The 14,023-nt window shown below is 36.9% G+C and overlaps 1 protein-coding gene and 1 pseudogene across 6 annotated transcripts in view; one reads left to right on the forward strand and one right to left on the reverse strand.

The window, feature by feature from the left end:
- USP37 (ubiquitin specific peptidase 37) overlaps positions 1 to 14,023 on the reverse strand; it is a 96,270-nt gene that overhangs the window by 14,581 nt on the left and 67,666 nt on the right. For all 6 annotated transcript variants that reach the window (XM_055345300.1, XM_055345301.1, XM_055345303.1 and 3 more), the window contains 3 exons: positions 12,399 to 12,540; positions 8,585 to 8,840; positions 1,541 to 1,707 (listed from right to left, as the gene is read on the reverse strand). In XM_055345300.1, coding sequence (XP_055201275.1) covers positions 1,541 to 1,707; positions 8,585 to 8,840; positions 12,399 to 12,540 — 565 coding nt within the window. The remainder of the gene's footprint in view (positions 1 to 1,540; positions 1,708 to 8,584; positions 8,841 to 12,398; positions 12,541 to 14,023) is intronic.
- On the forward strand, positions 4,029 to 4,335 carry LOC129522840 (translation machinery-associated protein 7-like; annotated as a pseudogene).

Below are 14,023 nucleotides of genomic sequence, written 5' to 3' on the forward strand. Positions count from 1 at the left end.
TGATTAAAACTTATCCAGCATATAAAGTCGATGTGGAAACCCAGATGTTAAAAGACTCTTAGCTATTAACGGAATGATGTAGGTATACCAAACTAAAGAAACTTCATCTTATATTTCTCAAATGTGAAGATAGATTTATAAGATAGTTTTAACTGGGTCAGCTGACAAGAAACAGAATATACGTCTTCTGTATATGAAAAAGAAGGGTTTTGAATTTTTCATTTTCTGCACTATAAGGAACTATTGTTAAGAAATTTTATATTAAAAATAAGTTTTCTAAAACAAACGATTACTATTCATTATTTGTAAAATGAGTGACATAAATACATCCTGAGGGCCAGGCATCTAGGGAGGTACTTCTAAATAAAAGGATACAGAACAGATGGTTCTGAAATCTTTTTAAAGCAGCAGTTCTCAACCTTGACTGAATACTAGAATCACTGTGGGGAGTTTTTAAAAATGAAAGAAGCAAGTAAGGAGGGAGGGAGGGAAGGAAGGAAGGGTGGGAGGAAGAAAGCAAGAAGGAAGGAGGAAAGGGAGGGAGAGGGGAGGGGATACAAATAGAGAAAAGGAAAGAAATCTGGATGCCCAGACTGCACCCCAGGATCAACTGTATCAGAATTCCTGAGGAGAAAAGAACGACCCAGGCATCAGTATTTTTTAAAGCTCCCCAGATGATACTAATGTGCAGTTAAGGTTGAACCCCATCATTCTACACCAATTAGAGTTCTTTTTTTTTTTAATTTTATTTTTAAGTAATCTCTATACCAACATGGGGCTTAAACTTACAACCCCAAGATCAAGAATTACATATACCACCAACTGAGCCAACCAGGACCCCAAGACAAAACAGATTTCTTTTTTTTTTTTAATTTTATTTATTTATTCATGAGAGATACAGAAGGAGAGAGAGGCAGAGACACAGGCAGAGGGAGAAGCAGGCTCCATGCCGGGAGCCTGACGTGGGACTCGATCCCAGGTCTCCAGGATCACGCCCTGGGCTGAAGGTGGCACTAAACTGCTAAGCCACTGGGGCTGCCCCAAAACAGATTTCTTAATCTGATTATTTGTAAACACTAAAGCTGTGCATTTATTCTAGGGAGTTTTAGTAAATTTTTACTACTAACATGACTTGGGCTGCATTGGTTTAGATAACTGTGAAAACATCACCTTTTAGTCAGACACCTCAGGCAACTGCAATTGACCAGCTCTGCCAAATACAAGCATGAAGAACTAAAAATTTAAGAACAGATTATTATTTGGGGCTCCTGGCTGTCTCAGTCGGTGGAGTATGCAATGAATTACAGTAATGGAAGATAATCAACAATATATTTTGTTGCATTTGGATTTTCAAAAAAAGAAAAACTATCACTGTTTCTATTTGAAACCCAAGGCAAAGCTCCAAACAAAGTTTTGCTCTATCAATGATTTATTCATTTACTGGAACAATGCTTGACATACAGTAAGTGCTTAACACCTGTTAGTTGTTATTACTGGGAAAGATGGGTATGGAGAAAATAGCAATATAATTATCTCTTACTTGCTCTTGAAGGCTCTGAGCCAATGCCTGCTGAAGCTCTTGTTCTTCCCTTTCACGCTCCATATCATACTGCTGGAGCCAATCGACCTCTCCTTGAGATCCTTCTGGAGTTTTGTTTTCTTTATTCTCATCACAGTCTTTAGTTATCTCAGTAAAACTGGCAGGATCTGAGGAAGCAGAACAGGACATAACTGGGAAATCCTCTCAAACTGAAATCTCCGGATTAGAGTGACATCTACTGTTGAGAGAGTAATTGACCTGAACCTCATAGATAACCTGCTTAGGACATATGATTTCATCTTACTACATTTAGATCATGGTTTCTCAATCTCAGCACTACTGACATTCCGGGTGGGATAATTTTTTTTCGTTGTTTCAGAGAGCTGTCTTATAGACTGCAGAATGTTTAGCGATATCCTTGGCCTCTACCTACTAGATGCCAAGCACTCCTCTCCCCTAGTAGTGACAGCCAAAAATGACACACATTGTCAAATGTCCCCTGGGGGACAAAACTGTCCTTGGTTAAGAACCACTGATCTATAGCAATGGTTCTGAAACTTAACCAATCATCAGAAGCACTATCATTCAGTATGGAGAAAAATGAGTAGCCATTTTCACAGCCAGTCATAATTTCACATGACCAAGTACTAGGAATAAAGTATTGTTTAGAATAAATGAAATAAGAATTAGGGTAGAGTGATTAAGCTAATACTGAGAATTTTTCACTATTAAATAGTATGTCAATGAGTATATTTTCACATTAATAATCAAATAAGCCTTGTACATATTCTAAATCAAAAGAGCTACATGAGATATGTAATAAACACCTCATGTACTGTACAAGTAAATAATATAGATGTTTAAAATATTCATCCAAGGAGATAAGAAAAAAATTAATCTTTCATTTCTTTCTGTTCCTTCTCAGTCTCTAGAACACAGCTAGCTAAGAATAAACAGTATGGTCATGATTTTGTTCTGGTGACATGGATTTTGCTCTGAGAACAGTATTTCATTATAATTTTAATACAGGTAAGAGTGGTAGACAAAGGATTCTTCTTTCTCAAACCACCTTACAAATTGTAAAACAAAGGTTCTCAGCTTAAGGAAATTCTCATATAAAAATAATTTGGTTATAACAAGAATTACCTTTACAGATTAATTTTATATGGATTGCTGTAAAATCAGTATATGCTCAGGGTGTTTGGATGACTCAGTCAGTTAAACATCTCAGGGTTGTGAGATTAAACCCCCATGTTGGGCTCTATGCTGGGTGGGGAGCCTGCTGAGGGTTCTCTCTTTCCCTCTCCCCCTCCTTGCTCTCATTCACACACACACACACACAAAATTAGTAGCTCTTTACCTTCCCTAAAACTGCATTTTTAACCACTTAAATGATAGATACTTTTCTATAGCACAGACTCTGAAGTTTACAGCATCTTGATTTTATTTTATTTTATTTTTAAGATTTTATTTATTTATTCATAGAGCTGCAGAGAGAGAGAGAGGCAGAGACACAGGCAGAGGGAGAAGCAGGCTCCATGCAGGGAGCCTGACGTGGGACTCGATTCAGGGTCTCCAGATCATGCCCTGGGCTGCAGGCGGCGCTAAACCACTGCGCCACCAGGGCTGCCCAGCATCTTGATTTTAGACTCCAAATCAGTAAGTAGTTCATCATTTTTTAATTGTATTGAATTGAACTAACTCTGAATATTCATTAAAAGAGAAAAAAACCCTCAGGATATATATTTTTTTTTAAATTAATTTTATTTATTTATTTATTTACGATAGTCATACAGAGAGAGAGAGAGGCAGAGACACAGGCAGAGGGAGAAGCAGGCTCCATGCACCGGGAGCCTGACGTGGGATTCGATCCCGGGTCTCCAGGATCGCGCCCTGGGCCAAAGGCAGGCGCCAAACCGCTGCGCCACCCAGGGATCCCCCCCTCAGGATATATTAAGGGCAAAAGCAGTATGATCCCAATTAAAAAAAAAAAAATATATATATATATATATAAAAGATGTCAGAACTTCTTCCTTTCCTCCATTCTTGGAGAAACAGTCATTTCCATAGCCCCAAAGGGGCAGCTCTCAAGTCCATCTGACCCTACCTGTCCCTGTGGCCTTAGCTTAGTACACCAGGAATGGATATTTGAGTTAACCAATCAGATTACTTCTGGAAATCTGGAACTGAGGCATACAAAGTTAGCTGATGGGAAACATTTCACGTGGAAGAAAGATTTGGGAGCTAATAAGGCTGCTTTTTTAGGACCTAAGAAAAATATTATTACTTTTATTACCAAAATATACTCAATTAAAAAAAGCGACAAGTACAATTTTTCTTAACCAATAATTTTCATCATTCCATGTATCAATGTGCTCTACACAATCCTAAAATTACACTATCAGTGATTCCATGTAATAGAAAACCAATCAAGAAAGTTTGAGATAGGCTTCCACTGCCAGGGTCTGGGGAAGGGGTGGCAGGCACCATGTCCGGTTGCAAAGGTGGCAATAAGTCCCTGAAGCAGCCCTAGAAACAGGCCAAGGAGATGGACGAGGAAGATAAGGCATTCCAGCAGAAACAGAAAGAGGAGCAGAAGAAACTAAACGCCAAGGCTGCAAGGAAGGGACCTCTGGCCACAGGTGGAATTAAGAAATCTGGCAAAAAGTAAGCTATTCCTTGTGCCTGAGGCAGTGATGATCCTTAATTCCGTTCCTGTTTAAACATCTGGATTCCCTATCATAGCATTTGTTACCACCTATAGCTGGGATGAAGTGTTGTCTTAGATCCTGTTGTACATTTAAGAATAAACTTTTGTAAAAAAATAAAAGAATCAATCATAAAAAAAAGATAAAGTTTGAGATAATCAAGATAGGTTTAACTTCAGGACAAGATTATCAGATGGATACAAACACTGCTTGAGATCCATGGGAACAAATATAACCATGGAATAGTAACACACTTTTAAGTTCCCTAAAACTTAAGTTCAAGGAACTTGTACAATGAATAAAAGGAAAATCATGTGATAAAACTCGACATTCTTATATACTGAATACAGATCATACTGTCTCTTTCCCTACCCTAAGTGAAATCTCCTTTCCTACAGTGAATGGGAACTCCATACACAATTTTTTCTTAAAGACAGAAAGCAGGTCTTTTTTATTTACCCCTTCATATAAGTCATTATTTCCTAAGTATCTCTTAACTCCATCAACTTTTCTTTCAAATGCAAAAACCCTGGCCTAAGGCACCATTGGCTTTTGGTCTAGACAACTGCAGTAGCTTTCTAAAAGGTCTCAAAGGATTACTTTGGGTTCTTTAATTTATGTGTTACACTGCAGCCAGAATCATCTTTTACAAATATAAATCTTTATCAAGCACTTGTTTGCTTAAAAATATGCAATAACTTCCTAAAGCTTTTGAAATAAAAGTCCAAACTTCCAAACGTGGCTTTAGGCCATTCCTAGAGAATGCATGGCTATCTTTTGCTTTTCTTCCTCAACACTAAGCTCCGGCCATATAGATCATTCTAAACTTTTTTTTTTGTTGCCCACTACCTTGCCAGCCTTTCTCACATCTGGCCTTTGCATACACTCTTCTCTCTGGCTAGTGTCTGGAGACAGTGAAACTTTACTTGGCCAGTCCTCCTGCCTCTCTTGAGTTGATTCATGAGACAATCTATTGGGCTCCAAATATTAACTGAGGATCTACTACGCCCCGGGCACTGTTGTAGAAGATCGGGATATTGTGATAATTGAGGCAAGATGACCCTTGTCCTCAAGGAGCTTAAGTAAGTACAAAGACTCTCAGATGAGAATGAATTTAGCATATTTTGAGGGTAACAGAGAGACAAAAGCCATGACGGCTAAGTAGAGTGAAAGAGGGGGAGAGTGGAGATAGGCCATGTTAAGAAGCTTGGATGAAGTGTAATGGTATATCAAATAAATTTAAAGAAGAATAACTGTGATTTATGCTTCATAGAGATTATTTTGGCTGCTTTAAATGTAAAGTTTAAGCTATAAGTTTAAAGCTCATGAGAGAGATTCAGGCTAGAGATACGTATTGGGTAGTTCATCAGTATGTGAAGCTGTGGTAAAATACGAGATGACTCAGGGAGACAGCTTTAGTAGAGAAGACAGCTAAGGATGATGTCCTGGGAATACTCCACCAATTAGAGTTCTGGCTGGGGGGTGGGGTGGATAATTGAAGTGAGTAGCTGGTTGGGTTTAGTAGGAAGAAAACCCTCTGCCAAGTATGGTTATCATGGAAGCTCAGAGAAAAAAAGCTTTTAAAAGTTTTAAATGTTAAGGAGGGAGTGGTGAATTATGTGAAATACCACTAACATAAACTTGATAAACACCGTTTCAGTAGAGTGATGGGGAGGAAAACCCACTTGGAGAGGGTTGACAAGAGAATGGGAAATGGTAAAAAAGTAGAAAGAATGAATAAACAACTCTCTCAAAGAATTCTGCTGTGAGTAGAGCAAAAAAAGAGGGCAGTAGCAGTAGGGGAACAGAAGGTCACCAGAGTTTTTTAAAGATGGGGTTTTAAGAAATTTTAAGATTAAGGAAGAGAAGAATAATTTAAAGAGAGGGAAGACTTGATACAGAAGAGAAAGAATATAATTTCAAGAGAGATCTTTTGGAAGGCACAGTGGATCAAATTCTGAACATGAACAGAAGACTGGCCTTAAATAAGAGCAGGGATATTTCCTCCATAACAAAAGTGAAGGCAGAGTTTTCATGACTACATCTATCTTCTTTGAAAAGTACACAGTTTATCTATAAACCTAGAGTGTGTGTGGAAAGAGAAATGGATATTTGAGGAAGAGATCATGGAGAGTGAGAAAAGAAATTTACAACTAAAGAAGTATAACAGAACTGACTAGTAGCATTTAGTGCCCACTTAAGAGTACAGTCATGAATAAGAGGGAAGTCTAGTCAGCATGAATTTGTGATTTTCTCAGTAATCTTCAGCTGCTTGGGTATATAGGAAGCTAGTTGAGCTGGGAGCTGGGGTTGTGTCAGGTGACTGTGACAAAAGAGAAGAGGAAAAGAGATGAGGATACCAAGATCCAGCATACAGGCTGGGAAATCGAAAGAGGGAGATGATGAGTAGCAAAAAAGAAGTCAAAGGACTGGAAATTTTTTTTTTTTTTAAAGTAGGCTTCACACCTAGCATGGAGCCCAACATGGGGGTTGAACTCACAACCCTGAGATCAAGACCTGAGCCAAGACCAAGAGTTAGACACTCATTTGACTGAACCACCTACGTACCCCAGGACTGGAAATCTTTTTTTTTTTTTTTAATTTTTATTTATTTATGATAGTCACACACACAGAGAGAGAGGCAGAGACACAGGCAGAGGGAGAAGCAGGCTCAATGCACCGGGATCGCGCCCTGGGCCAAAGGCAGGCGCTAAACCGCTGCGCCACCCAGGGATCCCAGGACTGGAAATCTTAATGAAATCAAATAATCACTGAATAGAACATAACACTAAGTACGTTGGAAGGAGAGAAGTGTGTCTCTCTGTGTCTCTGATGAATAAATAAAATCTTAAAAAAAAAAAAATCTAGCAGATGAAGGTGATGAATACATTCTCTAGTTTTTACATGGCCTAAAGCCACGTTTGGAAGTTTGGACTTTTATTTCAAAAGCTTTAGGAAGTTATTGTATATTTTTAAGCAGATGAAGGAGAAGGAAGATGATATATATATAAAGACAAGATTGGCTTTTTTGATAATTATTGTTGGTAATAGGTACAAGGGGGAAGAGCCATTATACTCATCTCTCTACTTTTGTCCTTTTTTTTTTTTCTACTTTTGCCCTTGTTCCATATTTTCCAGAAAAAAAAAAAAAAAGAAAAGAAATGCTGCAGCAGAAGCAATGTCTTTGGGTTTCAGTTACAGTAAGAAGGTGGTGAATGGAACAGTGACATTAAAGAAACACAAAAAAGGCTTGTATCCAATTGGGGAAGACAGTAGCTAGACAATAGAGGATTTTATAAAAAGAATATAAAGTACTTAAAAACAACTTTGCTCTCCTCAAAGCTGCTATATGGTTGTAAACCGCAGTGGTTATTAATGATTTTGATAACTCAGTGTTCTCTACTTATAGAGAATCTAGAACTAATTGTATGTAACTTCCTTTGTTAATTTTAGGGAGCTGCAGGACTGAGCAAATATGTGAAAGGAAGAGTTGAAAGCAGGAATTATTGGCTAAAGGCAAAAGCACTAATATTAACCAATGATATCTAATGGCAGTAACTACAAGTTTAATAAGAGAAAGGGATTTCTTAATGATACTTGCATCAAGAAGGGGGGGGGAAGGAACATCTATTTCCAAAAACCATCAGCTTTCTGTTTCCAATTAGACTGAGGATATACTAATTCTTACTCTTACTTGCATGTAAACTAATTCACAACTGATGAGGCTTAATTCCAAGAATACAGAAAATAATTGTGATTTACTGCTATTTATCTCCAAAATTCTCAGCTTGATGTACTGAACACATCAGGTAGACAAATAGATATGCATTTCAAGGATATCTGGAGAACAATATTAGAGTTGGTTATAGGAAGAGATAGTTAAAGATTAGAGACTCAAAACCTGACCTCTTAGTTCAGGGGTCTTTCTATTATAAAGGGATGAACCCAAAGGAGAATTATCATCTATACACTAAAACTTAGTACAAATTCAGATGCAGAAAAATGAGGAAAGAATTATACCAGTTTCTGAGAGAGCAGTGGTGAGAAAAAAGTGACCAAAACAATGACATTTACTTAAAATGTACAAAAGAATTTTAACTATTCTTTTGATGTACATTTAAAGATATATGGCATACTTTACCACCAGCCTCTGGATACTACTCACAGTATTTACTTCTCATTTTTTTAACCTGTTTTTTTTTTTTTAAAGCATGAAAATATTATTAGCCTTGTTACACAGATCCATTTCACCTCCCATTATTTAGAAACCACTTGTCCCTATAAAGCTTTAGAACATAGCTGTGCCTTAACAGATGTTTATTTTCATTAAACCTACCAGGCTCTGTGACTGTTTTGGGCTTCTCAGTTTCCACAGGGTCTTGATTTTCAGGCATTTCTTGAATATCATCTTCGGCAAATCCGGTATCTGGGCTGCTGGTTGGTTTATCATCATCTTCATGACTCAGAGTTGGTGAAGCTTCTCTCTTACTCATCTCTAAAACAGCTGCTAGCAGCTCTTCTTCGCTCATTCCATCAAATCCAGAGTTTTCCAATTCTGACTTATCAGGCTCTATTCTGCATGATTTTGAATCCTGAAGAAGAGAGTTACTTTTAGAGGAAACCAGAATGCCTGAGAATATGGCAATCTTAGAGTTTGATGTGAAAAGTTTATCTCTAAAAAGTTTCCTTTCTTTGATGTTTTGGGTCATTTAGCAACTAATAACTGATGTATGAACTCTGGCAAACCTAATTTTCTTTTAATAAGTACACAGGGATACATGTTTATTTTATTGATTATATTAAGTGTTAAGTATAGGATTTGGAAAATACATAAAAATAATAAATTCACTCAAAATCCATCACTCAGAAATAACTACAGTAAATATTTTTGGTGTATTTTCTTCCAGATATACGTGGATCACTCTGTCACTAAACCTAGTATTTTTTTTGTCATTTTAGTTACATTTTTAAATTTTTTACTTAAATTTAATTTAGTTAACATATGGTGTATTAATTTTGGGGATAGAATTTAGTGATTTATTATGTGCATAACACCCAGTGCTCATTACACCAAGTGACCTCCTTAATGCCCACCATCCAACTACCCTATCCCCTGACGCACCTCTCTTCCAGCAACCCTCAGTTGCTGACTGAGCCACCCAGTTGCTTAAGTGTGCCTTAGGCTCAGGTCATGGTTTCAGGATCCTGGAAACGAAGCCCTGCTCAGGAGGGAGTCTGCTTTTCCCCCTTTTTCTGTCTCCATCCCCCCTTTCCCCACTCATGCTCAAGCTCTGTCTCTCTCAAACAAAATCTTAAAAAAAGTCTCATAGTTTGCTTCCCTGTTTTTATCTTATTTTTCCTTCTCTTCCCCATGTTCATCTGTTTTCTTAAATTCCAACATATGAATCATATGGTATTTGTCTTTTCTGACTTATTTTGCTTAGCAAGATATCCTCTAGTTCCATCCATGTTATTACAAAATGGCAAAATTTCATTCTTTTTGATGGCTGAGTAATATTCCATTGTATGTATATATACCACATCTTCTTTATCCATTCATCTGTCAATGGATAGTTTCCATAGTTTGGCTATTGTGGACAGTGCTGCTGTAAACATTGGGATGCATGTATCCCTTCGAATCACTATTTCTGAATCCTTTGGATAAATACGTTATAGTACAACTGCTCAGTCACAGAATAGTTCTATTTTTAACTTTTTTTTTTTTAAGATTTTATTTATTCATGAGAGACACGCACAGAGAGAGGCAGAGACAAAGGCAGAGAGAGAAGCAGGTTCCATGCAGGAAGCCTGATGTATAGGACTTGATCCCAGGATTCTGGGATCATGCACTGAGCCGAAGGCAGATGCTCAACCGCTAGGCCACCCAGGTGTCCCTATTTTTAACTTTTTGAAGAACCTCCATACTGTTTCCTAGAGTGCGTGTACCAGTTTGCATCTTCACCATGTAAAAGGGTTCCAATCTTGCCATATCCTCAGCAATACCTGTTGTTTCCTGAGTTCTTAATTTAGCCATTCTGACGGTATACCTAATACTTCTTTTTTCATTGCTATTTAAATTTTAGGTCACCATCTTTTCCCCTGCTCTTTTCAAATAAGTGAGAAAAATAAAAACAACATTAAGATTATATAAATATTCAGAAATTATTTTCTGAAGCACTTTCTCTCGTTTCTGGGAGAACATGTGACTTTCTATCATTTCTCATTCAAGGTGAGCAGCCACAAACTATCTTTAGCTTTAAAGAAGATGGGAAACAAGTCAATAAAAATTAACTACTAAACTAATTGTTAACAAAACGGAGATTTAAAATCAGTCACATGAGATGGTGCAAACTCCTAGGAAAATCTGTATCTTCAAAATACTGCCTTTCACGAAGGTGGCGCTGAAGGCGAAGAAGGAAGCCCTTGCCCCTCCCAAAGCTAAAGCCAAAGCAAAGGCTTTGAAAGCTAAGAAAGCGGTGCTGAAAGACGTGCATAGTCACAAAAAAAAAGAGTCACCTACATTCTGATGACCCAAGACCCTGCATCTCCGAAGGCAGCCCAAATATCCTTGAAAGAGCGCCCCCAGGAGAAACAAGCTGGATCACTATGCCATCATCACGTTCCCCCTGACTACTGAATCAGCCATGAAGAAAATAGAAGACAACAACACACTTGTGTTCATTGTGGATGTCAAGGCCAATAAGCACCAGATCAAATAGGCTGTGAAGAAGCTCTATGACACTGATGTGGCCAAGGTCAACACCTGATCAGGACTGATGGAGAGAAGAAAGCATATGTTCGACTGGCTCCTGACTATGATGCTTTGGATGTTGCCAACAAAATTGGGATCATCTAAATGGAGTCCAGCCAGCTATAAATCTAAATATAATTTTTTTTCACCATAAAAACAAAAACAAAGTACTAATATGTGTCAAGACAGAAAATGATGAAGTTCTGCTTTCTCACATTATTGAAACCTCTAGATTACATGGTTGGCCTGCTGTAAAATGCTTACTACAGTCTCCCATATATTAATAATCAGTAATAAATAAAGCGAGTAATTATTTCAAGACCCATACATAAAAGCAGCTCTGAAGATTAACAGGAGAAAGCAATTTACCTGTAACAACTTTTATTTCTAGAGTCTCAATCATGGAAACAACCTAAATGTCCATCAATGGTTAAATAAAAATGTGGTATACACATACAATGGAATACGATTCTGCCACAAAAAAAAAAGAAATGAAATTTTGTCATTTGCAACATGGATGGACCCTTGAAGGTATTATGCTAAGTGAAATAAATCAGAGAAAGACAAATACCATATTTCACTTACATGTGGAATCTAAAACAAAACAACCCCCACACCCAACAAGATCAGAGATGTAAAGAACAGACCAGCAGTTGCTAGGGGAGGAAGCCAGTATGTGTTCACATGAAATGGGTAAAGCAGACCAACTTCCAGTTATAAAATACATAAGTTGTGAGGATGTAATGAAAAGAGCTAGACTATTATTAATATTTTATTGCAGATCTGAAAGTTGCTTAAGAGAATAGATGTTAGAAGTCGTTATCACAAGAAAAAAAAGTTTTTTTGGCTACCTATGTATGGTAATGGATGTTACCTTACTGTGATCTTATTGCAATACTTAGAAATATTGAATCAATATGCTATATACTTGAAACTAATATATCAATTATACCTCAGTAAAAAAAAGTCCCAATCCATTTTTAAACAAACTGGTTTTGTAGTTACAGAAAATAAACTCTTTAAAGCTAGTGTTTCGGAATCCCTGGGTGGTGCAGCGGTTTGGCGCCTGCCTTTGGCCCGGGGCGTGATCCTGGAGACCCAGGATCGACTCCCATGTCGGGCTCCCTGCATGGAGCCTGCTTCTCCCTCTGCCTGTGTCTCTGCCTCTCTGTCTCTCTCTGTGACTATCATGAATAAATAAAATCTTAAAAAAAAAAAAAAAAAACCTTTAAAGCTAGTGTTTCAACAGATCCATTAAGTTTATGAGTTTATGATCTATTCTGTGTATTTACTAAGTTTGTTTTAAAAAAAAGTTTGCTGATGCTGGTTTTAAAGCATTTGTTTAGATAGTAAGAGCTATACAAATATTTGTCAAATATTTTGATGAGAAATTACTTACTTTTTCCAGGTCGTCCTGCTGTTGTTCACAGCCTGACATTTCACAAAGTCTCTGGCTAAGGGCCACAGAGCGTTTTAGCTCATCCTCACTGTCTGAATCAAGGCATAAAGCCAAGGAGCTCTTGGATTTGAAGGTGAAATTCCTGTAATTTAAGAGAAAAAACCTATAAACATCTGATAAACATCTGTCGCTGTTATTCCCTTGATGTATAAATACCAAAATAAAAAAAACTTTTTCATTACGGAAAATGATTCAGAGAAAAAAAAGATATAGCAAAAAAGGAGTATTTAAGCATTACCTTTGCCCCACTCCAAAACAGCCATGCTTTGAAAATTAACAATTCTTATGTTATAGTAAAAATCCATTGGTAAACTAATCACTTTGTGCCTTTTTTCTTTTAATGATTAACCCCAAAGAAGTTTTTGTATTTATAAAGCAAGTATTCTACTAAATGCATGCAGACATAGCAATGAATGTTTTTGACAACACTGTGCACGAGGACTAATTCTTATCTTTTAAATTATGATCCATGTATTTTAAAATTAACAGTAACATTCCACTTATCCAATTATAAGTAGATCAGACTTCTGGCAACCTCTATTTTCCAGAACACAGGGATTCAAAGGCAAGAAAAAAGGCTTCTGAGGAAAGCAATAATTTCAAAGCCCATGCACTTTACTCTTTAGACAGGGACCCTTTCTTTCCCAGGAAATGGTGTATAAAATAATGTAGCAAGTTCATCAAGAAATGAGAGCTAGGAAATGAGAGAGAATAACCACAAGAAGGGCAATAAAGACTATAAAGTCATTTAATATAAACTGTTTTGTAAGAATTAAAAGCCTCTTAGGGCATTATCATATTAGAACATAGTGCAATAAGTGACACTTATTAATGCTGTTAGGTCACTAAAATATATTTAAATTATCTTCAATGTATTTTTTTTAAGAATATAGGGTAGGTATTCTGTAAGGTTATAGAGTATATAACCACCTGAAATGGTTAAACATTTTAAAGATTAATGCTTAAAAAAGCAAGCTTCAGCTACATAAAAATTTGTATATGAAATATCAAATATCTTCAATGATACCAGATAAGTAACGTGTTACTGCTTTGTCTAAGTGAGCTGAATATAAACTAAAAGAAAAAGTGGTAAAGGTCAAAGAGCATGAACTTTCTTTGATGGAGGTTAACGTAAATTCATATACTATACTAAAAAAAAAAAAAAAAGCAAAATGGAAATTGGAAAAATGCAATTAACCTAAATGTAAAAACTATAAATAAACATATAGAATGATGGCACCAAGAAATAAGAGGCCACAATGGAAACCAGGAGGATTGCATAGCAATGTAGATCAAAGAAAAGAGGCAAGTGGTCAGTGATAAGCCCAAACATAGTCTGTGGCTGAGAGTACCCAGGATATCACTGCACTCCAGCCTATACACTTGAATAGCCTCCCATTATGTGTTCAAAGGGTTTTTAGTATAACTTAGAAATAGCCAATTAGCCATCTTAATTCCTCATTTCTGATTTCACGCTCACCAAGCAAAACTGAATGTATTAATTTGTTTATCCATGTAAATACTTTGCTGAAGGAGGGTGACACCTGGCTACTAATGTACCAGGG

The sequence above is a fragment of the Nyctereutes procyonoides genome, unplaced genomic scaffold (assembly GCF_905146905.1).
Source record: "Nyctereutes procyonoides isolate TBG_1078 unplaced genomic scaffold, NYPRO_anot_genome, whole genome shotgun sequence".
Taxonomy (NCBI): domain Eukaryota; kingdom Metazoa; phylum Chordata; class Mammalia; order Carnivora; family Canidae; genus Nyctereutes; species Nyctereutes procyonoides.